General features: G+C 47.3%; 2 protein-coding genes across 4 annotated transcripts in view; one reads left to right on the top strand and one right to left on the bottom strand.

Annotated features, from left to right (window-relative positions):
- Positions 1-6,123, bottom strand: part of kin (Kin17 DNA and RNA binding protein) — a 6,684-nt gene extending 561 nt beyond the window's left edge. The window contains exons 1-13 of one of the 2 annotated variants that reach the window (XM_084447860.1): positions 5,935-6,123; positions 5,634-5,728; positions 5,501-5,544; positions 5,190-5,312; positions 4,589-4,773; positions 4,207-4,255; positions 3,876-3,933; positions 3,021-3,141; positions 2,185-2,204; positions 1,785-1,884; positions 1,140-1,239; positions 849-949; positions 1-59 (exon numbers count right to left, since the gene is read on the bottom strand). The exon at positions 1-59 is cut by the window's left edge and continues 561 nt beyond it. In XM_084447860.1, the coding sequence (XP_084303986.1) occupies positions 1-59; positions 849-949; positions 1,140-1,239; positions 1,785-1,884; positions 2,185-2,204; positions 3,021-3,141; positions 3,876-3,933; positions 4,207-4,255; positions 4,589-4,773; positions 5,190-5,312; positions 5,501-5,544; positions 5,634-5,728; positions 5,935-6,048 (1,169 nt within the window). In that variant the 5' untranslated portion in view covers positions 6,049-6,123. Of the gene's footprint in view, positions 60-848; positions 950-1,139; positions 1,240-1,784; positions 1,905-2,184; positions 2,205-3,020; positions 3,142-3,875; positions 3,934-4,206; positions 4,256-4,588; positions 4,774-5,189; positions 5,313-5,500; positions 5,545-5,633; positions 5,729-5,934 lie in introns of both variants that reach the window. The other variant, XM_084447859.1, reaches the window with a different exon arrangement.
- A 212-nt stretch (positions 6,124-6,335) lies between these two features.
- atp5f1c (ATP synthase F1 subunit gamma) overlaps positions 6,336-10,000 on the top strand; it is a gene marked incomplete at both ends in the record, with an annotated part of 14,837 nt that continues 11,172 nt past the window's right edge. The window contains 4 exons of one of the 2 annotated variants that reach the window (XM_084447830.1): positions 6,336-6,415; positions 7,418-7,452; positions 8,081-8,212; positions 8,748-8,955. In XM_084447830.1, coding sequence (XP_084303956.1) covers positions 6,336-6,415; positions 7,418-7,452; positions 8,081-8,212; positions 8,748-8,955 — 455 coding nt within the window. The remainder of the gene's footprint in view (positions 6,416-7,417; positions 7,453-8,080; positions 8,213-8,747; positions 8,956-10,000) is intronic. The other variant, XM_084447831.1, reaches the window with a different exon arrangement.

Here is a 10,000-nt window from a genome sequence, read left to right as displayed (position 1 = left end):
GCCATTTTGGAGAAATCTTCGTAGGCGATCCCGTCCACACTCCTTCCTTTCATCCGGCCCTGCACAGGACAGGAAACAGGTCAGCGACCGGCCAATCACGCTGAGCACACCTGGGTCACATGACTATTTGAGATACACTGAGGCTGCGTTCCGAATCGCATACTACCCTACTATATAGTATGCCAAAACAGGATGTAGTATGTCCCAATACATAGTATGCCACATGCAGTATGGCAAAAATACCAGGATGTCCTACTACATCCGGTCGTATTTTGCAGTATGCAAGCCAGCAGGCTTTTCTGGCTATTCTGACCCACAATCCTGTGCGCAGCGGAAATGTGCGTCACATGAGCGAGTCGTGACAGCTGTAGACGAATGTCGCGTTATGGACAGCGATGGATGTGGTCAAATTTCAAGGCACAATGTTATGACAAGGTAGTATGTCCCAATTGGATGCCTACTGCTTGCAAAGTACGTACTTTCTAAGGGCAGCTGTAGTAGGTACTGGTAGTAAGAAGTAGAAGTATGCGATTCAGAACGCAGCCTGATTTACTTTAGCGAGTGTGCCTGGAGTGTCAGATGGGCGGGGTTTGCATGTTTAGGAACAGACTTAGTTCCGTCGTGCCAGACAGGAGCAATCGCGCCCGGAAAAGTAAATGAAAGCATTTCAAATAGTATTTGGACCCAGATCTGTTACTGAGTAGCATTCACACAACAGGGGTCACCAGGGGTCACCAGAAGAAGATCCCATGAACTATTCTACGCTAAACTCGTCCAGCACCAGCTGACGCAGACACCGGATGGTTCTCCCCGCGGGGATACTGACGGACCCCCCGTCCGGCCCTTACCGAGTCCAGCGTGAGAGTGGCGCTGAACTTCCTCTCGTCTATGGAGTCCAGAAGGGCCTCTGTGTCCCGGTACTGCCCGTTCAGAACCAGCACACGTTTACCTGCAGGACACGGAGCTCGTGAGATTAACGGCAACAGATCACAGGTAATTCCAGGGAGATTGTGGATGAAGAAAACACAGACATCCAAAACCAAACATGAACGAATACGATAGGGATTATGAGTGGACTTGTAACTATGGTGACAGGCTCCAGATGATGGAGTGTCCTTGTAGCTATGGTGACAGGTTACCAGGCGCAGGGATGACGGTCTCCAGGTGGCTCTGGTCCAGCTTCAGTTTGTCCCCAGAGTCGATCATCTTCACCACAGCTGTGTATTTATCCTGCACCTCCTACAGCACAGGGCACACAACGGTTACACACACACACACACACACACACACACACACACACACACACACACACACACACACAGAATACACACAACTGCTACACACACACACACACATACACAGAATACACACAACGGTTACACACACACAGAATACACACAACGGTCACACACACACACAGACAGAATACACACAACTGTTACACACACACACACACACACACACACACACACACACACACACACACACACACAGAATACACACAACTGTTACACACACATGCACACACTCACAATACACGCACACACAATACACAGACACACACAACTGTTAAACACACACACGCATGCACACATGAACACATGCGCGTACGCACATAAACACAAACGAGCGCGTGCGCCCACACACACACACACACACACACACACACACACACACACACACACACACACACACACACACACACACACACACACACAAACACACACACACACACACTCTTTCTAACCCATTCCTGAAACGTAACGTTGTGTATTCTGCTCTACCTTGATGACCCCCTTCTTCTTCAGGTACTTCTCTCCCAGCCTCTTAGTGATGATCTTCACCACGATGCCCGGCTGCAGCCAGCTGTCCACCCTGAAGGACCTCCTCTTCTGCTCCTCCATCTGAAACACACACCACACACACCCTTCAGCCAGCTGTCCACCCTGAAGGACCTCCTCTTCTGCTCCTCCATCTGAAACACACACCACACACACCCTTCAGCTCCTCCATCTGAAACACACGCCACACACACCCTTCAGCTCCTCCATCTGAAACACACACGCCACACACACCCTTCAGCTCCTCCATCTGAAACACACACGCCACACACACCCTTCAGCTCCTCCATCTGAAACACACATGCCACACACACCCTTCAGCCAGCTGTCCACCCTGAAGGACTTCCTCTTCTGCTCCTCCATCTGAAACACACACGCCACACACACCCTTCAGCTCCTCCATCTGAAACACACACGCCACACACACCCTTCAGCTCCTCCATCTGAAACACACACGCCACACACACCCTTCAGCTCCTCCATCTGAAACACACACGCCACACACACCCTTCAGCTCCTCCATCTGAAACACACACGCCACACACACCCTTCAGCTCCTCCATCTGGAACACACACGCCACACACACCCTTCAGCTCCTCCATCTGAAACACACACGCCACACACACCCTTCAGCCTCGCACACACACCCTTCAGCCTCGCACACACACCCTTCAGCCTCGCACACACACCCTTCAGCCTCGCACACACACCCTTCAGCCTCACACACACACCCTTCAGCCTCGTTCACACTGGAGAAGACCAGCTATGCTTCACATGTAGATGCACAACATGGTTTACATTAGAGCTATACTGTGTCGTGTGTGAATATGAGCTACAGTTTGTCTCGCACAGTAAACAAGACTTTACAGTAGCTGCAAGGAGAGAGAGAGAGAGAGAGAGAGAGAGAGAGAGAGAGAGAGAAGCAACAGGTCTCATACACTGCTCAAAGAAATGAAGGGAACACTTGAATCATCAGTCATCACGGATCTTGATAAATGAAATATTCAAGTTGAAAATCTTTATTGATTACATTGTGTAATTCGTCGAGAACAGAATGACAATCAGTCATCAATTCAATGGAAACCAAAATCCTTAACCCATTGGCTGGATTTGATGATTAAGTGTACCCTTATTTTTTAAAGCACTGATTATATATATATAAAGCCTAAAAACGCTACCTGCATGATCTCATCCAGGGCAGATTTCTTCTTTTTGTCTCTGGACTCTGAGCCGGATGGCACATCCTTCCTCTTCCCCGAGGCTGCTGCTACCTTCAGGGCACTAGGACCCAGGGCAGCGCTGAGGGAGAGAAGCACTAGGTCAGACCGAGAGGAAGGCTTAGTTCCAAACCACAAACTTCTACTTCTACAGCTGCCCTCAAGTACAGTACGTACTTTAAATGCAGCATGCATACTAATAGGATATACTAGCCTACCTCAAACTATATCCCAGAATGCATTTCTCACCAGGCGGCAGCAATAGCAGAGATTTTAAAGCAGGCTAAAAGCTGTTGTAATATTTGTCTCTCAATGGTTAATATATCACTTTATTAGGTTTTTATATTTTTTCAGGCGAGAAAATAACCATGTATATTGCCAATAGTCGGTCTGTTTATCCAAATATATCAGTTCCTCTTCTGTTAAATAATAGGAAAACTGAACTTGTTCATCTGAAGCTACGACCTCTGAACCCTCCGTCGTGTCTGGATGGTGATGGGTCAAATAACCAACAAGCTCAACGCTTCTTTGGGAAGGAACACCTCCATCTGTGCCATTTCGGCGGCTAAGCAGATGTGACAAAGGTTCCGCTGCAGAGGATTGTGGGTCGGAATAGCCAGAAAAAGTATGTTGGCTTTCATACTGCAAAACGCCACCAAATGTAGCAGGTCATCCTGATACTTTTGGCATACTGCACTTGGCATACTATGCATTAGGACATAGAAATCTTTTTTGGTATACTATATAGTATGGAAGTATGCGATTCGGAGTGCAACCTAGAACACCCAGGGGTGAAAGGTCACGAGGTCACCTCACCTTGCTTTGGAGGGGCCTGCTGCAGAGGAACACGCCCCCTTGGCAAGATTGAATGCAACTGAAATACAGGTGAGAAAAAAAGACCATCAGCGTACAGGGGACACAAGTGTGTGTGTGTTGTAACAAGTTTGTGTGTGTTGTAACAAGTGTGTGTGTGTTGTAACAAGTGTGTGTGTGTTGTAACAAGTGTGTGTGTGTTGTAGCCCGCAGGCTGTGTGTGATTGAGCATAAAGGCAGGACAGCGAGGAATCACAGGAACAGGAAGTAAGCAGGAACAGGAACAAGAAGTAAGCAGGAACAGGAAGTAAGCAGGAACAGGAAGCAAGCCTACCTTTCTCCTCTTCGCTCTCTCGCTTCAACTCAGTGAAAACCGGCTCTTCCTGGAAAACAAAAAATAAAAGAGATTGCCGTTATTGTTCTCAAACTAGCTCATAAACAGACGTTGTCTTTTAGAAATACAGTGGCCCAAATCCACAAAGAACTCACTCACGCTCACTCATTAATACCAGAGATAATGCCAGTGGAGACTAGTGTACTACAGCCTCCTGGGCTGAGGGGGGCGCTCACTCATTAATACCAGAGATAATGCCAGTGGGGACTAGTGTAGTACACCCTCCTGGGCTGAGGGGGGCGCTCACTCATTAATACCAGAGATAATGCCAGTGGAGACTAGTGTACTACAGCCTCCTGGGCTGAGGGGGGCGCTCACTCACCTCCGGCTCCTTGCCCTCGCGGCCGCGGCGGACCTGCTCCTCGATGAACTTGGCGCTGCGCTCCTCGTCGTCCAGGTCCTGCTTCTTCTTCTTCTCCAGCTCCTCCTGGCGCCGGATGGTCTCCGGGTCGCGGTCGATGTACTGGACGTACCAGCCTTTAGGGGTCTCGTCCACCTTACAGTAGCCTGGGGGCACAGAGGAACAGTATGGGTGACCAGCCAAACACACACACACACACACACGCACGCACGTACGCACACACACACACACACACACACACAAACCTTACAGTAGCCTGGGAGCACAGCGGAAAAGTATGGGTGACCAGCCAAACACACACACACACATGCGCACACACACACGCACACACACACACAGACCTTACAGTAGATTGGGGGGCAACACGCAGCAGTAGGAGTGACCATACACACACCTTACAGTAGCCTGGGAGTACAATACAGCAGGATGAGTGACCAAACACACACGCACGCACGCACGCACGCACGCACGCACGCACACACACACACACACACACACACACACACACACACACACACACACACACACACACACACACACACACACACACACACACACACACCTTCTTTCCCCAGCCACTTGGTGAAGTCTGTGAGAGTCTCCCACTGCGTGGAGTTCATATGGACATGCTCCCGGTCACTGATGTACTCGTTATACACAATATTGTTGTGCACTCGCTTCGTCCCTAGAGAGAGAAAAAAGGATTGAGAGGAGAGACGAGAGAGAGACAAGAGAGAGAGAGAGAACGAGAGAGAGAGAGAGAGAGAGAGAGAGAGAGGAGAGTGAGAACGAGAGACCATCATCATCATCATCAACCATCATCACTGGTTGTCAGTCACTGGCTGGATACAGTTGGGAGAAATCCATGCTTACCAAAGCGTCTTCTGATCAGCTCCAGAAAATCACTCTTGAACTCCCTAAGCAGAGATGAAAAAACTGTTTTTAAGGACCAGGTGAAGAGGCTAAAGTCTGATAGTCATGATGGTGTTGAAAGCGCCGGACTCACTCTGAGAAGTAGTCCATGAACTGGTTTGGGTCCTCGGAAGCCAGCAGGAGCTGTCTCTGGTGGGACTCGGACATGCAGTGACATTTGAAGCCATTCTGGGGACAAGAGGGATCGGATAACTGAGTATCTGCTGGTATCCATGCTATATCCAGAAACATGGTGGACTAGACTGACAACCACATGTTTCCATGGCATAGCAGTTGATAAAATCAAAGTTACTTATCTTGAAAGCTTTGATTGATTGATTGATTGATTGATTAATTGATCTTGAAAGGTAACCGTGTACACGTTAACCACTCACCTCGTCTCGACATTGCTTCTGACACATCTGACAATACCATCTCAACTTCTGGAGACCTTTAGCTTTAATCCTATTGCCGATCGCTTTCGGACTGAGAAAATCAGCTTTCCCCATCTTAAAACAATGATTGTTAACTTACAAAATAAGATAAAAACCCGTATAAATAGAGCTAGAAACCACAACCGCGTTTCATTTGTTGTTGTGCTCTTTCCTGTGTCCACGCCGAGCCTTCCCTGTGCACTTCGTCATAGTATCGCGTGATCATTGAAAGACCGCGAGATTCCGTCGACGCGTGATCATCGAAAGACCGCGAGATTTCCATCGACGCGTGGTCTACGGACGCGTGCTCATTGAAAGACCGCGAGATTTCATTGACAACCCGTTGCCTTTTTCACTCGCGCATGCGCAGTCGTGCATGTCTGACCTTCACAGAAGCAACCATGTTCGCCAGGACCAGCGCGTTGGTTTTCCTCCCACAATGGTAACGTCTTCATTTCAAAATAACACATATTTCACAACACAAACGTGTAACACCAACAAATATTAAGTATTAAGTGTAGAGATTAGTAATTAATCGCAAGGCCGTGCTAACCTGTAGGCCGCAAGCTAGCATGCTAACCTTAGCTAGCCCACCTGACATTAGCATGCTTGCGTGTCATTGCGCTTGAACACCCAACGTCTTCTGTTTGACTGTGTGTGTGTGTGTGTGTGTGTGTGTGTGTAACAGTTGTGTGTATTCTGTGTGTGTGTGTGTAACCGTTGTGTGTTTTCTGTGTGTATTGTGTGTGTGTGTGTGTATTGTGTGTGTGTGTGTGTATTGTGTGTGTGTGTGTATTGTGTGTGTGAGTGTGTATTCTGTGTGTGTGTGTGTGTAACCGTTGTGTGTATTCTGTGTGTGTGTGTGTGTAACCGTTGTGTGTTTTCTGTGTGTATTGTGTGTGTGTGTGTGTGTGTATTGTGTGTGTGTGTATTCTGTGTGTGTGTGTGTGTAACCGTTGTGTGTATTCTGTGTGTGTGTGTGTAACCGTTGTGTGTTTTCTGTGTGTATTGTGTGTGTGTGTGTGTATTGTGTGTGTGTCTTCTGTAAAGCATCATAAGAGCATTCAGCACATATTAATGTCTCACGACCGTTTTCTAAGCAGATCAGATTGTTTGTAAGCTAGTTAATGTTAATCTTACATAGGTTGACGTTAGCTAGCTAGCTTTCCCCACATAAAATAAAACTTTTTAAGTTTTATTTGTTTTAAGTTAAAATTAACATTAACCAATTAACGTTAATTGGTTAATTACCAATTGGTTAATTAACCAATCCATTAACCACACAGTTAAAAATAAAACAAATAAAACTTAGTAACTGAACCATTAACCACGCAGTCAGTTACTTTTAACGTTACACTGATGGTTTTAAACGGGGAGGGCATGTCTCTTGAGGTTTGTCTGGTTATCTTTGCTCATGCATTGATTGGGTTCTCTCTGGTTGCAGTGGGCAGGTCAGGAACATGGCCACCTTGAAGGACAGTAAGTATTCAACATGTTCACTCTTTCTATTTTAATAGCGATAACAGAGCACAAATGGTAAATGGACTGCACTTATATAGCGCTTTTCCACCTTAGTGGCACTCAAAGCGCTTTACAATGGCCTCTCATTCACCCATTCACACACACACTCACACACCAATGACCTCTCATTCACCCATTCACACACATTCACACACCAATGTCCTCTCATTCACCCATTCACACACACACACACACCAATGGCCTCTCATTCACCCATTCACACACACATTCACACACCAATGGCCTCTCATTCACCCATTCATACACACATTCACACACCAATGTCCTCTCATTCACCCATTCACACACACATTCACACACCAATGGCGGTAGCTGCCATGCAAGGTGCTAACCTGCTCATTGGGAGCAATTTGGGGTTAGGTCTCTTACTCAAGGACACTTCCACATGTGGACAGTCAGAGCTGGGATTCGAACCACTGACCCTTCGATCACTGAACGACCCGCTCTACCAACTGAGCTACAGCCGCCCCCAACACATTAGCAACTAAAAAATGTAGGGAGCTGCACAGTTGCTCTGTGGACTGTAGCCTCGTTGTTAAAAGGTGTTTTCATCTTTGCTCTTCAGTCACCATCCGGTTGAAGTCCATCAAGAACATCCAGAAGATCACCAAGTCCATGAAGATGGTGGCCGCCGCCAAGTACGCGCGCGCTGAGAGAGCGCTGAAGCCGGCGCGCGTCTACGGCACCGGCGCCCTCGGTACGACACTGAGTTCTCCACCGACTGAAATTCAGCGGGATGGATAAGGTCGGAAGGTTCTCCGACATAAACGTGCAGAACCCTCAGACCGATTGCTGTTCCGTGTTCCAAGCCCGTCATTCCAAGCCAGTGCGGTGCTATATGACAGCTATTGCCACTGAGAGACCTGCTGTGAAGTATCTTGTGTAGAGGTTCTGTTTTCTGTGTCATATCCACTTAAAGGGGCAGTGTGCTATTTTGGATATTTAGCCCTATTTGTGGTCTGTCTACCATGAACGTTCCAGTATTGAGCTAGCTGCAGTTTTTATGCAGGCTCTCACTGGGCTACAATGACTTCCAAATAGGACTCAATATACAAAATGGCACACTACCCCTTTAACTATTACTTTTAGGTGTGTATGTTGAGGTTTGTCTTCCAAGCATTGTAATTTAAAGACTGTGTGTGTGTGTGTGTGTGTGTGTGTGTGTGTGTGTGTGTGTGTGTGTGTGTGTGTGTGTGTGTGTGTGTGTGTGTGTGTGTGTGTGTGTTCTGCAGCCCTGTACGAGAAGGCCGACATCAAAGCCCCGGAGGACAAGGGCGGGAAGCACCTGATCATCGGCGTCTCGTCAGACCGTGGCCTCTGTGGTGGCGTCCACTCCAACGTGGGCAAGGCCATCAAGAGCCAGATCGCCTCCATGACCACCGCTGGCAAGGAGGTGATGGTGATCAACGTGGGGGACAAGCTACGGGCCATCCTGAACAAGTAAGCACACAATAACCTCCATCCATCCATCTTCATCCGCTTATCCGGGGTCGGGTCGCGGAGGCAGCAGCTCCAGCAGGGGGCCCCAGACATCCCTTTCCCTAGCAGCATCAATCAGCTCTGCCTGGGGAATCTTTAGCCGCTCACAGGCCAGTGCGGAGATGTAGTCCTACCTACCTTCCTCTTTATTTTCACCCAGGCTCGGGTGGTAAAAGGATAGCTGAGATGTCTCTTAAGTGAGCATGTACATGGAACCGCGTAGCCTACATAATGTAGACAGAAAGGAAAACAATTTTCTCATTAAAAACAATAAATTGTGTATAACATGGCTAGAAAATGGGTTTGATGCCCACAGAAACGGTCTGAACTTAAGAGTCAGAGTTCACCCACCTTGACATGTCAGATGGTTAGCATTGGCAATAACAATCCCTGGTACCTTCTGATGCATTGATATCTGTTGAACCCTTTATCGGGCAGTTCAACTGGACGGTTGAGGTTTTAACTGGCTCAATTTACAGTAGCGCTGGGTATCGAGTCGAATTTCAAGAATCGATTCGATTCCGATTCACAAGGTTCAGAATCGATTATCTCGATTCGATATCGATTCGGTTAGTGTTACTAAAACCTGTTTTTCTTAGCTGTAACCTTAATTACATGGCTGCCAAGTTATGCAACACATCAATACTAGGGCTGGGTATCGATACTGATTTCCATGAATGAATGAATGAATCATTGAATGAATGAACTATTCATACCTTCATTTATTCATTCATTCATTAAATAAAAGATCGATTTTGGGATTCATGAATCGATTCTGAATCATTTGCTTCAGAAACCCAGCCCTAATTTACAGCCTGTCACACCTGTACCAGTATCTACCTTCGAAGAACTGCTGTATAGATGTAGGTCTGTTCACAGTGGGGATCATACTCCTTCAAACCACACCTCTTTTCCCTGGACTAGGGTTGCACATTTCAAGGAATTTCATTAATCAATAACTGTTAACCTTAACAAACGATAGTCGATTAATTGATAAGAACGCCTC

This window comes from Borostomias antarcticus (assembly GCF_949987555.1).
Source record: "Borostomias antarcticus genome assembly, chromosome: 13".
NCBI lineage: Eukaryota > Metazoa > Chordata > Actinopteri > Stomiiformes > Stomiidae > Borostomias > Borostomias antarcticus.
The sequence above is the reverse complement of the archived record's forward strand: the minus strand, read 5'-3'. Positions and strand labels throughout refer to the sequence as shown.